Source organism: Vanellus vanellus (assembly GCF_965231255.1).
Source record: "Vanellus vanellus genome assembly, chromosome: 1".
NCBI lineage: Eukaryota > Metazoa > Chordata > Aves > Charadriiformes > Charadriidae > Vanellus > Vanellus vanellus.
The window spans coordinates 79,134,175-79,158,450 of record NC_138905.1 but is presented as its reverse complement, the minus strand read 5'-3'; the positions used below and the strand labels follow the sequence as shown (position 1 = coordinate 79,158,450).

The window sequence follows — 24,276 nt, the reverse complement described above, 5'->3', positions numbered from 1 at the left end:
ATGGGGGCCTTCTGTAGAAAATACTCTTGTTTGTGCCCTTGTAGTGGAAAATCAGTACGTGGTTGTAAATAGCATTTGTCAGGGGTCTGATTGTTAGTTTATTGGTGTTAGAAGTTGACATGAAACTGAAACTGAAAACATGGCGTAAATGTATGCTATTTTGGAGAATGACCATGCAGCATTTGAAAACTTTTCTTTCTTATTCAGCTGTAGCAAAAAGCCCAGCTCTCAAATGATGTCCAACTCAAGTCCTCTGTCCCCTTCTCTCCTTCCCACCACCACCTTCAAGGCCTGCCAGGTTTCAAATAGGACTTTATAGAGAAGAAAATGCTGCATAAGCCTTACAATGTTTTTAGGAACTAAGGAGAGCATAGCGTAGTATTATCAATTTTTTAAAAAGTTGAGCAAATTGTTTGCAGAAGAACTGGGCAGGCAGTTATATTGCTCTCCATCTGTGGCTTAGCAAATCCTTAATTCATGAGCTGAGGAAGGTTTGACCATTGCTGGTATCTGCAAGAGTCTGGGGGCAAATCTGGGAAGGATGGGGAAGGAGGTATCCAGAAAGCCTGACTGGAAACAAAAGATATTTACATGGGAGGGATGTGGGACTGCATGGGCTGCCCTGCATGATAGTCAAGCTTGTGGCTGTGCTCTCCTTGCAGAGCCTGCCTGCAGGTGGATTTTCTTTCTGCTTAGCTGTGTGGGGTTACAGACCACCTGAAACACTGCTCTGCATGTTATGCTTGGACATATAGAATGGTTTAGGTTGGGAAGGACCTTAAAGATCATCTAGTTCCAAACCCCCGGCCATGGGCATGGAAACCTTCCACTAGACTAGGTTGCTCAAAGCCCCATCCAACCTGGCCTTGAACACCTCCAGGGATGGGGCACCCATAACTTCCCTGGGCAACTTGTTCCAGTGTCTCACCATCCTCACAGTAAAGAATTTCTTCCTAATATCTAATCTTAATCTACCCTCTTTCAGTTTAAAACCATTACCCCTCATCCTACCTCTACACTCCCTGATAAAGAGTCCTTCCCCAGCTCTCCTGTAGGGCCCCTTTAGGTACTGGAAGGTTGCTAGAAAGTCTCCCCAGAGCCTTCTCTTCTCCAGGCTGAACAGCCCCAACTCTCTCAGCCTGTCTTCATAGGAGAGGTGCTCCAGCCCTTTGATCATCTTTGTGGCCCTCCTCTGGACCCCCTTCAACAGGTCCATGTCCTTCTTATACTGGGGGCCCCATAGCAGGACATAGTACTCCAGGTGGTGTCTCACAAGAGCAGAGTAGCAGGGGAGAATCACCTCCCTCAACCGCTGACCACACTTCTTTTGATGCAGCCCAGGATGCAGTTGGCTTTCTAGGCTGCAAGGGCACATTGCTGGCTCACATTGACCTTCTCATCAATCAGCACCCACAGGTCCTTCTTCTCAGGGCTGCTCTCAATCCATTCTCTGCCCAGCCTGTATTTGTGCTTGGGATTGCCCTGACCCACGTGCAGGACCTCGCGCTTGGCCTTATTGAACTTCATGAGGTTCGCATGGGCCCACCTCGGTTCACGCGGGCTCACCTCGCCCACCTTCAACTTGACTGCTTCTTCTTACGGGAACGGGGGCGGCCTCGCCGGCTCCTGGCCCCGCCCCTCCCCGCCTAATGGGCGGGGAGGGGCGGGGCCAGGAGCCGGCGAGGCCGCCCCCGTGGCCGCTGTAGCAGGAAGCGGCGGAGCGCGGCTGGGCAGTGCCTGTGGGAGCGATCGCGTCGTGCCCGGGGGACTGCTGGCTGCGCCCGGTTGAAACTTTCTTGCGGGGGAACCGGTGAGGGTCGCGCCCCTCGCCGAGCCGGAGGTTTGAGCGGGGCCGGGAGGTTTTGTGGTCGTTGCCACACGGGCGGCCCCCGACTCCGCCCGCCGCTGCCGGGAGAGCCGTGCGGGCGGCGGGGGCGGCAGCGCCGGGTGCCGCGGCCGCCTCCGCGGGGCGGCCTGACATGAGATCATCGCCGGCGGCAGCGGCGGCAGCGGCAGCATGGCCTCTGCCAGGAGCGGCGGCCGCGCCGGGCCGAGGGACGAGGAGGCCAACGGCGACCTGGACCGCTCCCTGCAGCAGATGCTGCGGGCGATAGCGGAGGAGCGGAGCCGCGCCGGCCTCCGCCAGGAGATCAGCGGCCTCGGTGAGTCGGCGGCCGGGGCCTCCCCGCCGGGTGGGCGGGAGGGGGAGCGCAGGGGCGGGCGCGGCGCCCACGGCCCCCCCCCCGGGCGACAGCGGGGAGCCCCCGCCCCGCTACGGCTGCGGGCTGGGTCAGTCTCCCGGTTCGCCTTGTGCAGGCGGCGGCCTGGAAACCTGTTGTGTGCTGCCGGTCTGTGCTGCTGTCACCGGGGATGGGCCCTTTTTCCTTCCGAAGTCCCCGAGAAGCGGAGAGAGCAGCTGTCTGCTCCATTGTCTGAAATGCCCTTGGAGGAAAACGGTCAGAAGGCACCGCGCACATCAGCCGATGTTTTGGTTTTTTTAAGTATAAACTGTGTGTCATGTGTTTTGGAATACAAACAGAACAAATTTTTTGTTACTTTTGCCAATGCATGTGTTCGTATGGCTCTCAACTGATCTCTGTAGATTTTTTTCCTCTTCTGAGTCAGACACCTCCCTTCTCTGAGTAAATGACTTCACGCTGCTTGCCATGGTCTAGTAAGCACTTAAGGTCGTGGCTTTTGGTGGTCAGTAAATTTTTTAAATCGTGGAGGGTTTTTTCTTGTTTACTAACATCTCGATCAATGCAAATTATGCATGACACATCTGTATTTAGCTTTTGGAAAAGCCTACGCATTGCAAAATAAAAGTTTGAAGTTGAAATTCAGTTGACTTTAGGCGACAGAGTGATACGACAGCTCCCTTAACCAAAATCCTTTGCATCAGGAAACTCTTCTGGCTAGGCTAATGAACAAAAATAATTCATTTTTATGGGCAACAGTAGAAATCATAGACAGAAGTTTTTGACGTGAGGAATAGGTTCTACCTTATTCAAAACTTCTGTGTGTCCTGGACTGGACGTGTGCTTTAAGGGGATGAATGTCCAGAAGCCCTTGCAGGGTCAAGGCTTCGAATTATGAACGCTGATGTGCCATACTTCTCTTGTTTCTTCTGTGTGGCCTTTATTAAGGGTTTCTCCTTGCTCAGCTCCTTTATAATGTCTCAAAAGTCTCTGTTTCTGAGTCTTCCTTAAAAACTCAGAATGAGTTTTTATTTGAGTTTTACTGGCTTTGTGGTGTGGATTGCCATGGGAAATCTCTCTGGTTCTCTGTCTGACCTTTATGCATCAGTTTGTCTGCCAGTGCTTACTGTGGTCTCCCCAGGGAGGAATGGGCTCTCCCTTCTTTATTTCTGCCTTGCATATAATGAAAGCTTGTGCAAACAAAGAGGAATGATGAGTCTGTCTTTGTCCTTTATGCATTTTTTTTCAAATGAAATTGAATCTCCCGGCTTTACTGTAGTGTAAAAACATTAAAGGGCCAAATAAAGTGTTGTGGCAAAGAAACTCTAAACAAAAAAGGAAAAAAACCTCACAAAATCTAAATGCCTGTGAGATTGCATTCATTTAAAAGATGTTGTCAGCTCATGTTTGGCCATATCATGTTTGAGTGAAAATAAAGTCTCACAGGAATAGAAATATCACCATTGCTTTTACTGAAATTGGAAAAGGGAAAAACTGTGGTGGCTGGTAAGAACGTAGAAATGCTTCCTCTCTGCTTGTGTTTGAACACACATCCACAATAGCTCATCATGAGAAGTCTTGCTGTGTAACTTTGGGATGATCGCACAAGTAATAGGACAGTATTGCACCTCTCTTCTACCAGATGAAGACTTGAAAGGAAAACCTCAGGAGAACTGCTTAGCTTGTTGCCCTGAGGGGCTGATCCTGGCCGTGGAGATTTGCCTGTGTATGTCTATACTTGTGTGGAAATAGGTTATATGTCACCACAGGAGTGCCTCAGATGTTCAGATTTTATGTCCAGGGAACTTTTAGTTGAAAACACTGCAGTTTGCCAAGCCATTATGCCTTTCTCATGAGTGCAGTGTCCTGCAGGTGGACAAGTGCCATGTATTTCCCTGCCTTTGGCAGCTGCAGGTGTGATGGATCTTCAGCTTTTTTTTTTTTTTTTAATGCAAGGAGAATCCTACGGTGGTTATTTCTGAGCACAGTTGCTGAGTTTGAGTTCCTGCTCGTGCTCCCCTTGCTAATTCCCAAGCATTGCAGAGTCACAAAGTGGGACCCCTCTCAGGATTAGCCATTCCAGACTCAGTTTGCCATAGGGACATTTAAATTATCACAGCATCTGACCATCTTATTTTAAATATATATGTAGTATTACTTAAAGTTTGGGAGGAACATGGTGGGGAGCTTCCTTAAGGCCTAGGAGACAGAGAATCTCTCTGTGCTATAAATCTCCACTTTTGTATATGGAAGGGTTTTCCAAGATCTTCATTTCATTGTGTGCTGCATGTTACCTGGTATATAACATTGTCACTCACAGTGAATGAGTGTGCTTTTTCCCTATGCTGTGACTTATTACTAGGGAAGTAAATAGTTTAAATACTTCTCTCTTAGGAAAAACACTGAGCTTTTGGAGTGGTGCTCAATAGGAATTGTAGATGAACAGAAGGTTATCAGGTGTAATCCTGTGGCTTAAATTTATGCATGTCTGGACTGCACTAGCAAATGCTGCTGCAGGGCATGCAATGTAGTCAGAATAGACTGGGCTGTTCCGGAATATGCTGGGCACTAGCAGCACAGCAGATGTAAAGGTTTTTCCTTGAGTTCAGGACTCGTGAAAGTAGTCACAGTTGCATATGGGTTCAGGTGGCTGACACAGAGGTTTTGTCTGCTCTTCGTGCCTGTGTGCTGTTATTCAAAACAGCCCCAATGATCCAACCTGGGGCATGTCACCTGTTGGGCTTCAGGAGGAGCATACACACAGCTGGTTTTATATTAGTAGTGTTTCTTTTTGCAATGGCCAAATCCTTTTCAGCTGTGTTAGTAGGTTAAACCTGTTGTGAGTTTTTCTGAGTTCTCTTTAAATCAGCTGGCAAAGACTTTGACTGTGGTAATTCTGTGTTTTCCCTGAGTGCTGTTAACCTCTCAACAATAAAATGGGACTTACTGGGTCATAATTTGGGCAGTCTTTCTCCTTTTGTGTATTTTCTTTAAGTGCACCCCTGCTCCCTAGCCTAAGGAGGAAATTGCTATTTTTGCTGACACTGGGTTTTGGTGAGAGGAATTACTTTATATCTGGAATATCACATGAGCATTTGGACAAGTATTGTCGAAAAATGTAAATCCCCTTGCATGGGATTTTCCATATAGTCCTGTCTGTATAATGTAGAAAATACAGTAAATCTGACATTGCGCTTCAAAATAATGACTCATGCATGACTCCTTACCCGGCTACTTAGGGGGAAAGATGATGCCTCTCTGAGAAGAAGTCTGGGCTGGATGTTAGTGTTATCCAGTTGTGCAGAGTATTACACTGGCATTGTGTGCAAAGCTCACTCTGAAATGCTGTTTGTTAGAAAGTTTCTCTGGCAAAATAGTTCTCCTTCTGGGGGAATGACAGACTTGCTGTATGTCTCCTCAGCCAGGCTGCGCATAAGGCTCTGAAGTTACCTTTTTGGCCAAAGCCCTGAAAAGGGAGGGTTTTATTTTTGGTTGTGCCTGAAACTACTGTGTAATGTTGTCAGGTGCTTAATTTCCCTGTGTCCGTCCATCCTTGAGTGACAAATTGCCCTGCTTTTAGTATAGCATAGTGTGCTTGGGTGGAGGTGTGACTTTGCGCATACTGGAACTTATAATGAGTAAGGAAAAAATAAATAGGTAGATCTGAATAATGTCTTGAACTGTGGCTGATAGGTAATGGAAATGTGTAGCCAGGTGAAAGGTGGAGGAATCATAAGGAACCTGAGAAGCAGGTGGCTGCCCTGTGGGCTGCAGGAAATGGGGAGTAAACAAGTAGTTGAAAACTGCTGCCACTGGGCACTGAAGGTCTGTAGCGGTGGTGGTCATGGATGATGGTGGAGAGGCCAGACCCTGAAGAAGGCCTGATAGTCTTATCAGTGATGAAGTGTTTCTTCTGTTTGGTTTCCTTGTGGTAGAGGAGTCTTCTCGTATTTGAGCAACTGTTGATGAGAGGAGGACAGAGGAGGGTGTACTTGGCATAGGGACAGCAGAAGGAGGAACATTCTTCGTCAGAGTCTGAGGGTTGCTTGGACTTGTTTGTGCAGCAGTGCACCTCGGGGCTTGTCATGTGAGTAAAGGCAGTGGGATGATTCATGTGACAAATTATCTTGATGAATAAATCCTGGAAATAAATATGTCTCTAGCCTTCCTGAGAGAAGGAAAGGTGAGGTGGCATACAGTAAGTGCTCATGAGTGTTGTGAAAATATGATGGAAACATAAAGACGCAAGTGGGAAATTGTGGATAGAAGGATGAAGAATGGTGGAAGAAATTTTTGGAAAGCAAAAACGGTTAAAATGAAGAAATATAAAGAAGAATTAATATCTTGGATTTGAAAGTACTAGATTCAGGTCTTTAACATAGTGTAATAACTTTTAATTAAATTATAATATTCAAGAAAGAGATATTTGCTTCTGAAACTTTGAAGAAAGTGTAGCCACTGAGTAGGTGGAAGTGTCTGCTGAGAATTTGCTGCAGTACAGAACTGGTTTGACAGGAGTAGCTTTCATGCAGAAAGAAAACATTCTTCATTCATGGTTCTTTCTGGAGTTAGTTCAGTGAGTTGTCTGGTCAAAGGTGAGAAACTACAAAAGTTGAGAAGCTTTGTTTTCTTTTGATCTATGAATAACAAGAAGGTATGAAAATCACCTGGGTCCTAACGAAAACTTGAGGGACATATGCAACCAAATTCACTAACTACAGGTAAAGTCCCCTGTAATGCGTTAGTTTAATATACAAATATGTTGATCAATTTACTTTCTTTTCATTCAACACAATTAGAAGGATTTAATTTTAGTTTAAAATACAGTTTTTATTACTTGTACCTTAATATTCGTACAAGTTTTTTGTCCTATTTATAAAATGTTTTGCAGCTAAGGAACATGAAATGTTCAATAAAAAATGAATAGTCAAATACTGAGGAGGAAAAGAAAAGATACTAATGTAACTTAAAAATAGTAAAATAAATAAAAAAAAAAATGTTTATGGAGTAGCTTCCTAATCAGTAAAAATAAATAAATAAATCACAGCATTCCAGCCAGGAAGAATCTGTAGTTCTTTCCAGGAAAAGTTCTAGAAAGTACAAATGCAAAGCAAGATCAGAACAGATTATTTAAATCGGAGTTAAAGTAGGTATTTTAAAGTCAAAGTGATTTAACCAGCAGCTCACCCTGGGTATTGAACCTCAGGTTTGTGTTGGAGAAAGATGAGCAAATAGCTAAGAAATTCCAGTGTGAAAATGCTGATGTGTGATTTTTTATTTTTATTTTTATTTTTTGATGTAGAAGGGGAAGGTGATTTTAAAGCTGCCTTTTTCTTTCCCCAGCACAGAAAACTCTGGGAGAAATTTCTCAAATCCAGCATGCATGTAAGCATTTGATGCATAGTTGAGTGCTTGGATAGGGTGATGTAGGAGAAACCACAGCTGGAGCAGATTCTGAGACCTAGTGGGTTTGGTCATGGTATGGGAACGTGTTTCTGCTTCTCCACCAGCCCTGCGTACAGGACTGATGGGGTGAGGGATGTGCTTGCTAGATCTTGCGAGGGATCTGTCTTGCTTTCTATCATAGCAAGGCTCAGGGGCAAGGAGCGGGGCTGGCTGTGCTGGAGAACAGAGCGTGGGAGAGAGGAGCTTGTGGTGCTGGTCTGGGCTGGGCCTCAGCAATTAGGGGTACTGTTTGTACTCCAAGGATGTCAGACTCAGGCAAGTCCAATGGAAGGTAGTTTTGGATGCTTGTATCAGGGCTAGAGCGAGTAATTTTAAAACCAGGGTGCAACGCCAATTTTTAAGGTAATGGATCTTGCTGTAATGCAAGAGAACGAAGTAGTTGAAGGTGGCTGCTGGGAAACTTCCTTTCTGGCAGTGCTGTGCTGGGTGGCATGCTTTTTGTTGGTGAGATTTCTTTCTGTTAGTATCAGAGCAGAAGAGAGGCATTCACTTTGCTGTGGTGTTTTTCTGTGCTGTGGTGGGGGGGACTCAGAAGCGGATAAATGAGAATATCTCACTGGGACTGGGAGATCTTGTGGTGTTGGGTTAGGATTGTGTAGGATTACAGACAAAGGCGAATAATGATGTTTAAGGCTGAAAAGAAAACAACTGGTGTCAGGAGGAGTATTGAGATCTTGTGCCCTAGGATCCCATCCTGCCACTTCTGCAGTCAAGCGTAGGATATTTAGGAATATCGATGTAGGATCAAGTCATGAAGAATGGCTATCTGGGGTAAACTCTAGGGCTGTAACCCTCCAGGGTAAATACCTTTTTTTTTTTTTTTTTTTTTTTTTATGGTGGTTCATTTAAAATTCCATTTTCGTTGTTTATTAGAACCTTGTTCACACTGTTGTCACTAATGGCCTGTCAGGCTTTCCATTACACACCAGTGTTTTCAGGGGATTTGTAATTTGGCTATGAAGGTTGGCTTCTGTCGGGAGCTTGACAGACATCATCCCAGATCAATAATATAATGTGGTCTTTCTTTTATTACAGCTTTTACGTATTTTTGGAGCAGCTGGGTTATTAGTTTATTTTTTTCTTTTTAATGGAAATGAAGCTTTATGGGATTTTCATGTTCTGCTCAAGAGTATACATCTTCAAATTATAAGTCAGACTGGAGAGGCTGAACTAAGGAGGAAAAATTTAAAACAAAACAAACAAACAAAAAAACAACAAAAAAACCAAAACACCGAAAACCCACACCACAAAAAAACCCTCTAAACAACAAAAAAAATCAAAATACCCTTCAGGACATTATTATTGCCCCAACTAAATAAGTGGTTTAGTTTTTTTAAAACAAGGCTTGCTGCTCTTCATTTTTGGATGCTAGCAGAAGTTGCTGGATACCCAATTTTTTCAAAATGAGAGTCCCTCAGGGCTGAATTATGAATATGTAAGCCTGACAGTGCGAATGGTCAGGGTGTTTTAAAGCACCCATCTCTTAGGTATATAATACTGTAGTTCTAGTTGATACTTTAACTGTTTGGTTTTGTTATTCTAGCAGTATACTCTCTAAATCTTTAATAGGGTACTAGTCGCAAATCCATTTTGAAGTCTGGGTTCTGTTTTAAGCTTTGAGATGGATGGGACATGTGTCTTAAGGATTAAAATACCTTTACAGTTCAGGATGGATCTTCTAAGTATTTCATGGTATATCTGGTCGGATTCTATCCAAAGGAATGAAAAATTTGATTTCCTGAAGGATGAAGCATGTTGGTGTCCCCTCTCATCATCTCTGCTCAGGATGCTGATCGACAGAATCGTAGAATGGTTTAGTTGGAAAGGACCTTGAAGATCATCGAGTTCCAACCCCCCTGCCATAGGCAAGGACACCTCCCACTAGACCAGGTTGCCCAAGGCCACGTCCAGCCTGGCCTTGAACACCTCCAGGGATGGGGCCTCAACAACCTCTCTGGGCAACCTGTGCCAGCGCCTTACCACTCTTAAAGTGAAAAACTTCTTCCTAATGTTCAATCTGACCCTGCCCTCTTCCAGTTGAAAGCCATTCCCCCTCGTCCTATTGCTACATGCCCAAGTAAAAAGTCCTTCCCCAGCTCTCTGGTAGGCCCCCTTAAGGTAGTGGAAGGCCGCAATAAGATCTCCCTGGAGCCTCCTGTTCTCCAGGCTGAACAGCCCCAACTCTTTCAGCCTCTCCTCATAGGAGAGGTGGTCCAGCCCTTGGATCATCCTCGTGGCTCTCCTCTGAACACGCTCCAGCAGGTCCATGTCCTTCTTATGTTGGGGACTCCAGAGCTGGATGCAGTAGTCCATGTGGGGTCTCACAAGAGTGGAGTAGAGGGGCAGAATCACCTCCTTTGACCTGCTGGCCACACTTCTTTTGATGCAGCCCAGGATACAGTTGGCCTTCTGGGCTGCAGTTGCACATTGCTGGCTCATGTTGAGCTTCTCGTCAATCAGCACACCCAGGTCCTTCTCCTCAGGGCTGCTCTCCAGCCATTTCCCACCGAGCCTGTATTTGTGTTTGGGATTGCCCTGACCCAGATGTTAGACCTTGCTCTTGGCCTTGTTGAACTGCATGAGGTTGGCTTGGGCCCACCTCTCCAGCCTGTCCAGGTCCCTCTGGATGGCATCCCTCCCCTCCAGTGTGTCTACTTCGCCAAACAGCTTGGTATCATCAGCAAACTTGCTGAGGGTGCACTCGACCCCACTGTCCATGTTGCTGACAAAGATGTCGGACAGTACAGGCCCCAGTACTGACCCCTGAGGAACACCACTCATCACTGCTCTTCACTTGGACATCGAGCTGTTGACCGCAACTCTTTGAGTGCGACCGTCCAGCCAGTTCTTTATCCACCGAGTGGTCCATTTGTCGAATCCATGTCTCTTCAATTTAGAGACCAGGGTATCGTGCGGGACAGTATCAAACGCTTTGCAAAAATCCAAGTAGATGACATCAGTTGGTCTTCCAACTGAAGACGAAGACTTCCAACTTCCAATGAAGAAAGACTGAGGGAATGGGGTCTCTTTAGTCTGGAAAAAAGATGGTTGAGGGGGGACCTGATCCATGCTTATAATACTTAAAGGGTGGGTGCCAGGAGGGTGGGGCCAGGCTCTTTTCGGTGGTGCCCTGTGACAGGACAAGAGGTAATGGGCACAAACTTGAGTATAGGAAGTTCCACCTAAACATGAGGAGGAACTTCTTTACCTTGAGGGTGGTAGAGCACTGGAACAGGCTGCCCAGGGAGGTGGTGGAGTCTCCATCTCTGGAGACATTCAAAACCTGCCTGGACGTGTTCCTGTGCAACGTGCTCTAAGGTGTCCCTGCTCTGGCAGGGGGGTTGGACTAGATGATCTCCAGAGGTCCCTTCCAACCCTATGATTCTATGATTCCCTTGTCCACTGCCGGAAAAAGCTCAGAGGATGCAAACTTTTCAACAGTTGAAATACACTGTCTTATGTTCCTGCTACATTTCGGGGGGAAAACAAAGTCTTGCAATTAAATAGTTAGTAATGATTGTTGCATGTACTTACCCTTGTAAATGGGCTAAATAGGATCGGGGAGCAGCTCACTGACAGTGAAATTATTACCATGAAGTGAATGATAAGGTGTAAGGGGAAAGTCTGTACAAAATCAATTAATGCTCTTAGGAGCCTACTGAATAGTGAAGCTACTTTGTTCCAGTTGGTATTCAAAAGAATGTGAAACAAGCTGGTTTTGATCTGTTTGCAACTCCTTGTGCTAAACAGGGTAGATGTCAGAGAATCAAGGTTACTCTTTTTTGTATGTGTGGTCCCAAAGAATGTATTGGTTACTTTTCTTGGTGCAGGAAATAAAATGCAGTCAGGCTACAGAAACACCAAATACAGCATCGTGCTGCTCCCGTTAGAGGAGCCTGGGCATGCTTGAATAGCACTTCTGACTGAAGTTAATCAGATGCAGCAACAGTCCTAAGTAATTTTCTTCCCTAAGTTCTTACTGTTTAAGGCATGAATACTACCTGTAAGGATTTATAGGGTTTTCTGCAATCCCATTTTAGAAAGAAGGCTTTAAAACTGAAGTTCTTGTCATTTTGGTTTGCCTGGTCTCTAGTACTGTAGTACTGGCTGTGGGCCAGTACTATGCAGAAGTTGAACCCTGAAAACAATAATATTCTTTATCTTCCTTCTCTGGAGGTTCCTTAAACATATTTCATCAGGGGTCTCAAAGTTAAATCCCTTGAGGCAAGCGTATTGTTTTGCAGGCAGTTAGGGTGTTGTGACATGAAGAGCAGTTCCTTCTGGGGCCGTGTCTTTCCTGCTGCTGCAGAATGAGGAAACAGCTACTAGTGCTGGTATTTTGGCTGTATCTGGTGTTTCAAAATATTCTTTGCATTATTTTCTTTCTTACAACTGGATCTATCAGGAAGCATAGCACACGGCAGGCAATGAATAGTCTTTCACATTAGGACTGATTTCAAGGCATTCCAGGGTGTTTCCAGGCACAATGCTGTGCTCAACATTCAGAAGTGCATTTGAGACAACCACTTTAACCAGGATGTGCTCGATGAGTCGGGGTGACACTGCCCCTGGTTTTGATGTTAGTGTTGGGGTGATGAAAATCTTCATGGCTCGATAGCAACCTGTCTTTTTGTAAGCTACCACACAGAGGAGGGAGGCTCTATATTCAGTAATTGCCAGAGGCTGCTGCCATGTCTGGATTCTCAGTTTCAGAAAATTTGCATTAGGTGTTGCTACCACTTTATCAATCCATTGGGGCTGCAGCATGTACGGTCTTCTGTAGGAGGACTGGCAGCACTTCGCCTTTGAACACTTGGGTGGCGTTTCCCTTGATCAAATGGATGTGGCAGATGTATTACTTCTGATTATCTATATTGGAAGTAATATAGGTAGGTTTTGCTCCAATCTCTGTTTGCGTGTCTAAATACCAAGATTGGATAAAAAGAAGTGAGTTGGGAGTTCATGGTTGTGTCAGACAGGGCTCCATGTAATCAGCAGGAACTTGAGAGATGGATTAAAATTGCCAGTGAAGCTTGAGCTGTCTTTGCACTATGAAGAGTTTGCTTTAATTGCCTTGAGATGCTGAAACTTCATCAAGGTGAGGGGAGTGGTTTGAAATGGATTTATAGTATTCTGCTAAGAGCTGTGAAAGGTTTCACCAGAAATTTATTCCTCTGATTTTTCAGAGAACAAATATAGGAGTTCTTGAATATTTAGCAATGTTACATTTTCAATAAGGAGTATGTTTACTTATCTGCCTTAAAGGACATTGAGAGATGGATTTTAAATTTCTGTAAAACTCAGCACTCCATAATAATACATAGCGTGTTTAGTGTGATTTAAGTAATCAGTCCTGGGGAGATGAGTTTATTGCCTCATAAGGGTCACTTCTGCTCAGTTATTGCCTGAGCAGATCTTTTCAGAAACAAAGAAGCAAGCTTATCACTTAGAGCTAAAGCTCTGTGTAAGCCCAGTGGCTTCCTAAATAATCATGATCTAGCTTTTTATATACTTCATAGGAATGCTTAAATACTTTTTTTTCCTTGGTTTTAATGAGAAGTTTAATTCTGCCTAAAGAATGAAGATCTGAATGGATGACCCATGTTTTTCATAACGAGGGTGACTAAACTCTAGTCAAAGCATCATGTGAATTGTTAGTAGGCCATGTTTTACGTGAATAAAGGGGAGCTAATTTCATCCTCTTTGATCTTTGATATTACAAGCATAGATTACACTATGCTGTGTTCTTTAGTCTGACTCATCAGATTCATACTGGATTGTGTTTCATAAGTGACTTTTTTCCTTTCAGTTAAGAAAGAAAAAAAGATGTAAAGGTGTACATGAGGTCCTTTGGGCATGCAGGTGCTTTAAAAGTGTTCCAGGATCAGAATAATTATCATGGAATTTCTCACTTCTGTTCAACAATGTCAGGCTAACTCATTTGATTATATCTGTATATATATATACACACGTGTATATATTTTTAATTCAATGCATTGATCCTGTGACAAGATAAAACTATTTCTTTTAATGCAAGAATGATGCCTTTAGTAGTTGTTCCATGTTTGAATGTGCCTAGTTGCTTGTAGAAGCCAATGGGAGAAAAGTGATTGTGAGCCTAACATGAACAAGTAAAAAAGCAGGCAAAATCTAAGATCCAAAGTATGCTGGTTGCTACTTTAAAAATTTTGCTGGCTTGCATTTGTTTATAAAATAACATTTCTAGGTGTCTCCAATATAAAGAGATTAAAAAGTTTGGACTTGCTTGGAATCCTGTCTTGAAGCTCCCTCTAATGTTTTGCTCTGAGGCTTTATGATTTGGCTTTTGTAGATGTTACTAACGATGTAGGTGTTGCACTCTGCCGTCCTGTTTCTGGAAGCTATGCAATTCTCTGCACGAGAGGCAGTCTGCCTTACGTCCTTACTGTGACATATCCAGGAGCACCACCTTCAGCTAGTGATATTTTACTGTCAAGAAAACTTTCGGGTGTTACCAGGCTTTAGAAGACTGTCATCCATCTGATGCTTGCTTGAGACTTTATTCAACCTGAGGTTTTATCGTTCATAGTTCTTTTTACTGGATGTTTCTGGCACTACAGAAGGAGGAGGAGGATTGAGTCACTCTCTAAACTGGAACGCATTCAAAGTCTATAACCCTGCATGTGTGTGCTGAGGAGGGATATACCAACCATTAATGCTGAACTTCAGAGATCTGGGTTTAGTGTCTGCTCTTCTGTGGGTTTCTTTTGTGATTTTTGGGCAAGTTGCTGTCGCTCTTTGCACCTGTGTTCCCTATCTGATATTGGGAAATAATAGGCCGTTACCTCAGAGGGAAAGCTCTCCTATGGTTGACAACTGAGACATCCCTCCATAAGCAGCATCCTGGAGGAGTGGAATAGCACAGCAGAGCGCACCAGAGAAAGCGTGGGTCCCATGTGGACTGTCCCCTTCAGTCCTGAGCTCGTTGGTTTGGCAGAAAGATTGTGCAAATGAGAATAGCAAGGAAAACAGAAGACTAACAGTTCATATAGTATCACAGAATGGTTAGAATTGGAAGGGATCTTCAAGATCGTCTAGTTCCTACCCCTCTGTCGTGGGTATAGACACCTTCCACTAGACCAGGTTGCTCAAAGCCCCATCCAGCCTGGCCTCGAACACTTTGAGGGATGGGGCACCCACAACTATACTGGGCAACCTGTTCCACTGTCTCACCACCCTCGCAGTAAAGTGATTTAATGGCTTTGTTCCCTGTCTGAACCAAAACAATGCCTATAAATAAAATAAGTCTTTGCTTTATTAACAAAAGATATGAACACAGAGTTGTCCGTGGGGTTTTTGGGTCAAAACTTGAATTCTGAGGTCCTTTCCAACCTGAATTCTTCTGTGTACCTGCCAGACACAAAGAAAGCACCAGGTTCAAGTTTTTCATCCTGTATTGTTCTGAATGGGGCAAAAGGGGGAAATCAAGCATAGGCATGTCCTTCCTCTTTCTACTTTCCTGGCAAGAAACTTCAAAAGGAATCACAAATGTTTCTTCTTCAGCAAAATGCTGTGAAAAACACAGCAATTAAAAATGTAATGCTTACCTTGTACTTGTTTGTCACCATCTCTTAAACCTGAGGTTGAGGGTGTTTTCTAAAATTTACAGAAAACAAAAGGACAGAGGGGAAATTGGGCCTTCTGTGACTGTATCTGAAGCCTTTATGTGTCTCTTCAAATTTCAGATCTATGCTTCAGTGCTTTGATGATTGGATGGAAGAATATTAAGATTTATATTCTTTACTTCAAACTCTAGTGGCAACATCAAAAGGTAGTAAACTATGTAATCAAAATCACAGGGGAGGGTGTTCATAAGGGAGGGTGGGGAAAAGCAAAAGAAGACATTGCCTTCTTGTGCTTTTGCTGAGGAATTTTCTAAATAAGACCTTTCTTTCTCAATTCACATGTTCCTACTTGAGACCTTGTAACTGTCATGAGATAGAGGTAGTGGTTTCTTAACAGATAAAGGTTGTGACTGTTTCTGGTTTTATAAGCCATATTTCATAACGATTTTTTAGTCTGGAGAGAGTGGCTGGTTGAGGGTGATGTAGTGGGTGGCAGAGAGACGGGGAGGGAGGGAGGGAGGGACAGCAGAAGAAACAGAGCTCAAGCATCAAACAATAGCTATGTTGCAGGTTGGAGGCAAAAGGCTAGGAAGTCTTAAATAGTCCAATATCATATTCCCTGTGCCACTTCACTGTAGTACTTCCGTGTGCAACGCTTCCAGATATGTAGGGATTTGTAGCTGTGCAAGGCTCTTCTTTGGAGGAGAAATTGGAGTAGTGATGCTAGTTACAAATGGAAAGGGAAAGGAAAGCATGTTTTCAGCAGCTAATGTGTTAATGGTAGGCTAAACCTCCATTTATTATACCAAATAGTAGTTCTGCAGTAGTTGCTCTCTGTCTTAAGGAGTAGATTGCTGCTAGCTTTAGGGCAGCATGCCATCAAGGGGATTGATGGTCTCCAGATCTGGAGTTCTGCAAGCTACGTGCAGTGCCTACAGGCCAGCCTTGGACTGGTTTCTTGCCCCTTGATGGTTTCACAGTGAAGCAATAAGCTGTTAGAGGAAACATTTTTCTTCCTTGTATGAATGTGGTTTGTCTAAAGAGGAGGTTTCATTAGGATGTATATGAGTGGGCAGACACTCTTCATTTTTAGCTAAACAGCTGTATTTGTTATCTTGGAAGCCTGTGTCAATAATAATGGAAATGCTAAAGGGAGTGCTGCCTAATTAACTGAAATATCTAGGCACTGGCAAAGATATTCAATTTGTTGGATATAACATCAAGTACCACTTTGCTTTAGCCTGAAGACTTTAGAAAGCAACCCCAAGTGGGATTTCTAAAGGGTTTGCTTTTTTAAGAAGTACCTCCTTCTGCAAATTAGGCTTCTTACTTATGTGTGTCAAGTTGGACACCCCGTTGAGAGACACAGTGTCAAAAAGTTTGGTGTTTTTTGTTTTTTGTTTTTTTTTTTTTTAAGTCTTGGCCTTAAGATGAGTGAAAGTGTCAGTTGTCAGCTTCTAAAAGCGAGTGGGTTTGTGGTCTAGAAGGTAAGTGAGAATTACAGCTTCCAGTGTGAAGTTGCCAAGTGCTTACTCGGAAAGCTGCTGCCAGTGTTTCTACTTAAAACAAAGAAACTGAATTTGGAAAATACCAGTGTGTGATAGTAGGCATGTGTAGGAAATAGCACTGCTTCCCTGCAAACTGCTGTTGTAATAATTACTCCTTCCTTCTTCCTTGGCAGCATGATACTAACTGGCAGCCTGCAGCAAAGATAAGATGCTAGGGGAGCTACATACATGAAAACATCAGGAACAACCACACTCTACATAGTTTTTAAAGGCTGGCGTTCTTCCAAAATGCCATTTGCTGGTTTTATCTGATCTACCACAATACTCTCTCAGGTAGTGCTTTGACAGTGGTATTTATTAAGTGTGAAAGTGGAGACATTGCATGTCCTAAATTTACAGGACTGGAAGTCTTTGATCAGAGCGATTGTTTTGGCAGAGAACAAAAATAATTTGTATATATAGTGTTGAAAATGCTTGTTTGTCCTGTTACAGACAAGTTTCTGCACTCCAGCAGTGCAGCATGCTTCATAAGTAACCAACTGGTCTTCCCAGATTCATTTTAGGTCTTGGAAAGTTTGGGACTATTGTTGGTAGATCCTGGAAGCAGCAGTAGGGAATGTGTAACCATTTGTCCCTTTTACATGGGGTTTAAAGTGATTAGATCCAGTGGAATCAAGGTTGCTTCTGTTAAGGGAGGATGGTTACACCTGCATTAAATTCCCACAGTTATGTCAGTTAGGAAACACAGACGCTTTCTGCATTAGTTTCTTATGTGAAAGGCATAACTAGGTGATTCCTCTGGTGTTATCCTAATGAATAAATTAAACCTGTGGAAGTGGTGCTTCAGTCCCTCATGGAATTGCATGTTGGTTTGAGCAAGGCTTGGATGCAGCTTCTGGGGAACTACCACAGTACAGAAAAGTAGCTGATGACTGTTGGATGAAAATAAGTTTATTATTTGTGTACATTAAAGTCCAGTAGTGGATAACTGTATTCTGTCAATTGTGTTGACCCTTGCTATGATTAGGTATTTAAAGTAAACTGGCAGATGTCTGTAAGATGCTGTCTTGATTTGGTATTTCATACTGTCGTATGATATTAAATTATTTCTCTCTAAATTTAATATCTAGGATTGTTGTGTCTCTGAAAATATTTCATGAATTATTTATGGTTCAGTTTGAATTCCACTTCCTTAAAGTGTGTATCTGTAGATAGTGCACAATAGTTTATGCTTTTAAGTCCTGTGGGCTTTGATTCAATGTTAAGTGTTAACTAAAATGGTTTCCACAGCATATGTAGTAATAGAAAAAAGATGACTGACAGAAAGAGGCGTGAACTTTAAGAATACGTTTTACAATTTTTATTCGAGAGGAGGCTGTGTTTGTGTTCTCAGCCATGATAATATGCAGCAATCTTCTGCAGTGGGAAAAGAACAAATGCAAATGGAAATGGAGAATTGAAACGAATGTGGATGAGAGAAAGTAAGGTCTCCCCCACCTTCCCCTTCTGAGTAACACAGAAACCATCCCAAGGAAAATAAAGCAGAAAAATACAGTGCCCAGGGTCCAGGCACTAAGACTTCTTGATGCTGTTGTGTGAGTGAACAGTTGTTTTCCTTTGATATTTTCATTACTTGCATGAAATGAAGTAACAAATAAGCAAGATTTTTTTTTTTTTTTTCAGGATGGGAGGAATCAGAAGAGAGTCCAAATTTGAGGAAGCTTTAGAACCCCAGCCAAACTTTGTGGCTTGTGTTCACTCAGGCGTGTTACACCTTTCTCTGTCACTTTTAGTGGTCTTTCAAATGCTGCACAAAGACTTGGATGTCTATTGCATTTTGTCAGCCAGCATCAAATGTATTACAGCACTGTAATATACAATATTACATGGCTATCATGAAAAATAAGCATTCCCCTTAATATTTGCATTTGTAAGTGCAGGTATTCATATGCTTAGAATATACTTTAGCATGAGTTGCAGGATCAGCTGAGTTGTTCTCTTCACATGACTTCCACAACAACGTTTTGAGGTGCTGGAGTTAAATAATACATGAACTCGTGCTAGACCTCTGCAAAGGTCATTCTGTGTTCCTCTCAGTGGGAGAAAACAAAGTGAAGACAAGTATGATAAAAGTGATCAAAGTAGCAGGTGGTATGTGAAGGTTTAGAAAGCAGAAATCAATTTTCCAGAAACTGAAGTTTTCTGAGGTGACCAGAATTACTTTAGAAAGCATTTTAGGATGTAGATAAGATGTGTTATTGGTATCTAGAATGGTGAGGTGAGTACTGGGCAGAAAATCTTAGTTTGGTAAGAAAATAGGAAGAAAAAACCCCAAACCCTAAAACTACAAGAGGATGCTTACCAAATCTAGTATTTGAACCCCACAGTGCCCTTTTTCTCACAAGGTAACAGCTCTTCATGGGAGCTGTTCTGCTGATTTTTAGCTGTTTTCTGTATAAGGAGGTGCTCAATTTGACCTACAAAAAGCAATTCAGTCTGTGAAAGAACTTCTCTTTGTGTTGTGTATTGTTCTCCTTTCATTGTACATTACAGATATAACTAAAGCCAAACTCAGGATAACTTCTGAGAAACACTTCTCTCTTAGGTGAAATTCAATAAAATGGAAAATAGCAGAGAAGAATGGTTTGAATTCAGAAACAGTCATACAAGATCTTAAGAGTAAGGAGGCAACTGAGAAACATGTTGCATTGGTTGATTGCTCTTCAGTTCTAAGGGTGTTCCTCAGGTGGGTGGAATTGTTTCCATTGCTGATGCAGTGGACTTTTATTAATTTAATCGTGGAAAATTAAAACATATTAAATATTGAGATTTCCTTTTTGTTAGGGCTCTTTTCCTGTGTTACATATTGTTGATAAAGAGGCGCTCAAACCCAAAAGCTCTGCGCTGAATTTTCTTAATACAGAGCTATGCAATTTCATACTATGGTTGCATTTTAAGTATTGCCCATGAGGGCTCTATTATACCCTCTTCTAGGCCTGTTAATATGTCCTCTTGTACAAGAGCACATTTGAAATCTTGATCATTATTCCTGGCTATGCGCGAGGGTAGATTCTTTCTTCTAGTCATACTAGAGCTCTGCAATGAGGAGATTTGAAGATCAGGGGAGAAGACGAGATAGTTTTGTGGAAAAGCATGTATATACACAAAACTTGGTTTTATTAGAAACTTTGCCACTGGGTTTAGTTGATTTAGAAACATTGTGTTCATAGAACAGGTTGGTATTACCTGGTTTTGGAGCTGTAATAGTTCCATAATAGTTCCTCTGTTCAATGGAGTCAAAAGAGGAAGTCAGGTGTTAAAAGTTATGAGGGAAGGAGTAGAAATCAGTGTTTTGCCACAAATGATTCATGGCACATGCTCATCTTTAATACTATAGCCTTGAAAAGGTTCAAAGAAGGGCAGCACGGGTGCTATAGGGATGGTTTCCTTACAGGGAATGTGTAACTGGTAGGGTAGGACATCTCAACCTGGAAAAAGGATGCTTCAGGTCTTGTGTGTGATGGAGACTTGTAAAGTGGGTGGCATGAATACAGTGTATAGGCAGTAATTCCTCACTGTGTCTTCCTGTGAAGAAAGCCGTGAGCCAAGTCTCAATTGTCCTTGTGGGGGACTTAAACTTATCAGATGTCTGCTGGAAATACAATACAGCTGAGAGAGAACAGTCTAGGTGGTTCTTGGGGTGTGTTGAGGATAACTTCCTGACACAGCTAGTGAGGGAGCCAACTAGGGAAGGTGCGTTGCTGGACCTATTGTTTGTGAATGGAGAAGGACTTGTGGGGGATGTGATGGGTTGGAGGCAGTCTCTGGCATAGCGATCATGAAATGACAGAAGTTTTGTTTCTTGGAGAAGCCAGGAGAGGGGTCATCAGAACTCCTTCCTTGGTCTCCCACAGGGCAGACTTCAGTCTTTTCAGGAGCCTGGTTGACAGAGTCCCTTGGGAGGCAGTCCTGAAGGGCAAAGGAATCCAGGAAGGCCGGATGTTTTTCAAGAAGGAAGTCTTAAAGGCACAAGAGCAGGCCATCCCCATGTGCCAAAAAATGAGCGGTGGGGGAAGAAGATAGGCCTCGCTGAACAGAGAGCTATGGTTGCAACTCAAGGGAAAAAGGAGAAGAAAGGTCAGGCCACTCATGAGGACTACAAAGATGTTGTGAGGCAATGTAGGGAAAAAATCCAGTTCTGGCCAAAGCCCAGACTTAACTAGAACTTAGTCTGGCTTCTGCTGTTAAGGACAATAAATATGTTTCTATAAATACATTAGCAATAAAAGGAGGACTAAGGATAATATCCATCTTTTATTAGATTGGGGGGGGGGGGAACATAGTGACCAAGGATGAGGAAAAGGCTGAGGTACTTAATGCCTTCTTTGCCTCAGTCTTTAGTAGTAGGACCAGTTATTCCCTGAGTACCCAGCCCCCTGAGCTAGAAGACAGGGAGCAGAATGGAGCCCCCATAATCGAAGGGGAAATGATGAGTGACCTGCTACACTACTTATACACGCACGAGTCTATGGGACTGGATGGGACCCACCCAAAGGGTACTGAGGGAGCTGGTAGAGGTGTTCACCAAGCCACTTTCCATCATTTATCAGCAGTCCTGGCTAACTGGGGAGGTCCTAGTTTACTGGAAGTTAGCAAATGTGATGATGCCCATCCACAAGAAGGGCTGGAAGGAGCAGGATCTGGGGGGTCCTGCAGGACAAGCAGGTTATCAGGCCTGGATTTATCTATCAGCATGGGTTTATGAAAGGCATGTCCTGCTTGACAAACCTGATCTCCTCCTATGATGAGGTGACCTGCTTAGTGGATGAGGGAAAGGCTGTGTATATTTTTTACCTGGGCTTTAAAGCCTTTGACACCGTTTTCCACAGCATTCTTCTGGAGAAACTGTCTGCTCATGGCTTAGATAGGCATATGCTTCTCTGGGTAAAAAAACTGGCTGGATGGCCAGGCCCAAAGAGTTGTAGTGAATGGAGTTAAATCCAATTGGTGGCTGGTCACAAGTGGTGTTCCCCAGGGCTCAATATTGGGGCCAGTTCTGTTTAATATCTTCATTAACAACCTGGATGAGGGGATTGAATGCACCCTCAGTAAGTTTGCAGATGATACCAAGTTGGGCAGGAATGTTGATCTGCTTGAGGGTATGATGGCTCTACAGAGGGATCTGGAAGCTGGATCAATGGGCTGAGGCCAATGGTATGAGATTCAACAAGGCCAAGTGATGGGTCCTGCATGTGGATCACAACAACCCCATGCAGTGCTACAGGCTTGGGGAAGAGTGGCTGGAAAGCTGCCTGGCAAAAAAGGACCTGGGGGTGTTGGTCGACAGCCAGCCAAATACGAGACAGCAGTGTGGCCAAGAAGGCCAACAGCATCCTGGACTGTATCAGGAACAGTGTGGCCAGCAGGAAGTGATTGTCCTGCTGTACTTGGCACTGGTGAAGCCCCACCTTGTGTACTGTGTTCAGTTTTGGGCCCCTCACTACAAGAAAGACATTGAGGTGCTGGAGTGTGTCCAGAGAAGGGCAACAAAGCTGGTGAGGGGTCTGGAGCACAACTGTAATGAGGAGTGGCTGAGGGAACTGGGATTGTTTAGTCTGGAGAAAAGGAGGCTGAGGGGAGATCTTATTGCTCTCTACAGCTACCTGAAAGGAGGTCATAGTGAGGTGGGGGTTGGTCTCTTCTCACAAGTAACAAGCTACAGGACAAGAGGAAATGGCCTCGAGTTGGGCCAGGGGAGGTTTAGATTAGGTATTCAGAAAAATTTCTTCAGAGAACGGGGTTTCAAGTATTGGAACAGGCTGCCCAGGGAAGTGGTAGAATTGCTGTCCCTGGAGGTATTTAAAAGACATGTAGATGTGGTGGTTTTGTCAGTGTTAGGTTGATAGTGAGACTTGATGATCTTAAAGGTCCCTTCCAGCTTAGATGATTCTAAGATTCTGTGATTGCATAAAATTGGAAATTGTTAGGTAAAAAAAAAAAAAAAAAAAAAAAAAAAAAACCAACAACAAACCCAGAACACACAATGTACAGTAAAAACTGTGGTGTTCATGGTCATGGCTGTAGGTTGTAAAAGCTTGCATAGATCCAAGGATAGCACGAACAGATAAATGGAACAGAGATCCATTGGGAGCTGCTATATACACAGGTCTCTGGTACAGAAGCTCACTGACCTGCAAATCACTGTAGGCTGTGACGGTACTGAGAAGAAAGGTAATGTACTCCTGCCTTTGCTGGCTGCTGTTTAAGGCACGATACTGGGATAAACAACCTTTGGTCTTGGCTCACAGTTCTTATGTGCTGGTTTTGTATTCCTTGGAATTGAAAGAAAAATGTTCTCCAAGGGATTTCCTCATCAAGAATACCCTGTAATAATGTTTCATTAGGTAATGGCTTAATACAGTAAGAATTTGAAGTATTTCTTCTTTAATTTCATACTTTACAGTTCTCAGTTATCTGAATTTAGCTTCTTTGTGCGATTTCTATGCTGTTCTTGTAGTAACTCTGTAGAGTTACTGGATATATAACTTTGATCGTTAAACGCAGTGTAAGAAATTGTGCTGCAGAATAATGCTCCAGTATTAATCCCAAGCAGCTAATAAGAGATAAGAAGAATAAGCTCTTTTGTGTTGCTGTTTGATTAACCAAGGCAAATCAAGGTACTGGCGTGGAGCTGGTTTAGGGAGAGGTTAAACTGCAATTTTGTGGTATCTTGTCAGTGTTCCCAAAGTGGTAGTTCTAGGCAGTTGATGACAATGATGTTGATAACCGGTGTCTGACCAGATCTTCGGTATCTTCCCTACTTTTCCATTGGTGCTCTTAGGCTTGTCTATGCTTATGCTAGTTTGAAGTCATAATCTACAAAACCGAGAGCATTTTTGACAAAGAATACCTTAAAGCACATTTTTCTTTAACTACAAATGAAATATTTGGAGGATTTTTTTTTTAATGAACTGGTCTGTCTCTGTGACAGGATGAAAATATCGCCTCATCCTGACAGATGAGTCAAGAGAGGGCTGTTAAGTGACTTACTCAAACCAAAAGTGTCAGTGACACGGGGAGTCAACCCTCTTCTGGTGGTTTTTGACTTGAGCTTTTTCCTGGAATGGTAACTTTTCAGTAAAATGCAGCATACTGCATTCAGTCCCTCTGTTAATGTGTTTGCGAGGTCCGTGGATTATTATGGAGGAGTGGGGGGTGTCAACTTTGCAGAAGTTGAATCTTCCGTAATGTTATGCAGGCAGTCCTGAAAGTGAGGACATCTAAGTTTTCATGTCTTCTGTACAAAACAGGATAGTTTGGGAATGCTTCTTTTTGAACTTAGTGTCTAAATATGTGAAAGAACACCTCCAAAATCGTCAGGTGCTTTGGTTATAGCTATCTGACTCTTCTCCCCACTGTTTTATCTCCTGATTCGACTCTTTTCTCTTATGATTTAGGTGTGCAGAAGTGTTGTCCCTTCCCCCCCCCCCCCTCCACTTT

General features: G+C 43.3%; 1 protein-coding gene across 1 annotated transcript in view; it reads left to right on the top strand.

Annotated features, from left to right (window-relative positions):
• The first annotated feature begins 2,083 nt into the window (after positions 1 to 2,083).
• Positions 2,084 to 24,276, top strand: part of KIAA0930 — an 81,482-nt gene continuing 59,289 nt past the window's right edge. Inside the window, exon 1 of the mRNA XM_082493962.1 lies at positions 2,084 to 2,162. Within this exon, the coding sequence (XP_082350088.1) occupies positions 2,099 to 2,162 (64 nt within the window). The 5' untranslated portion in view covers positions 2,084 to 2,098. The remainder of the gene's footprint in view (positions 2,163 to 24,276) is intronic.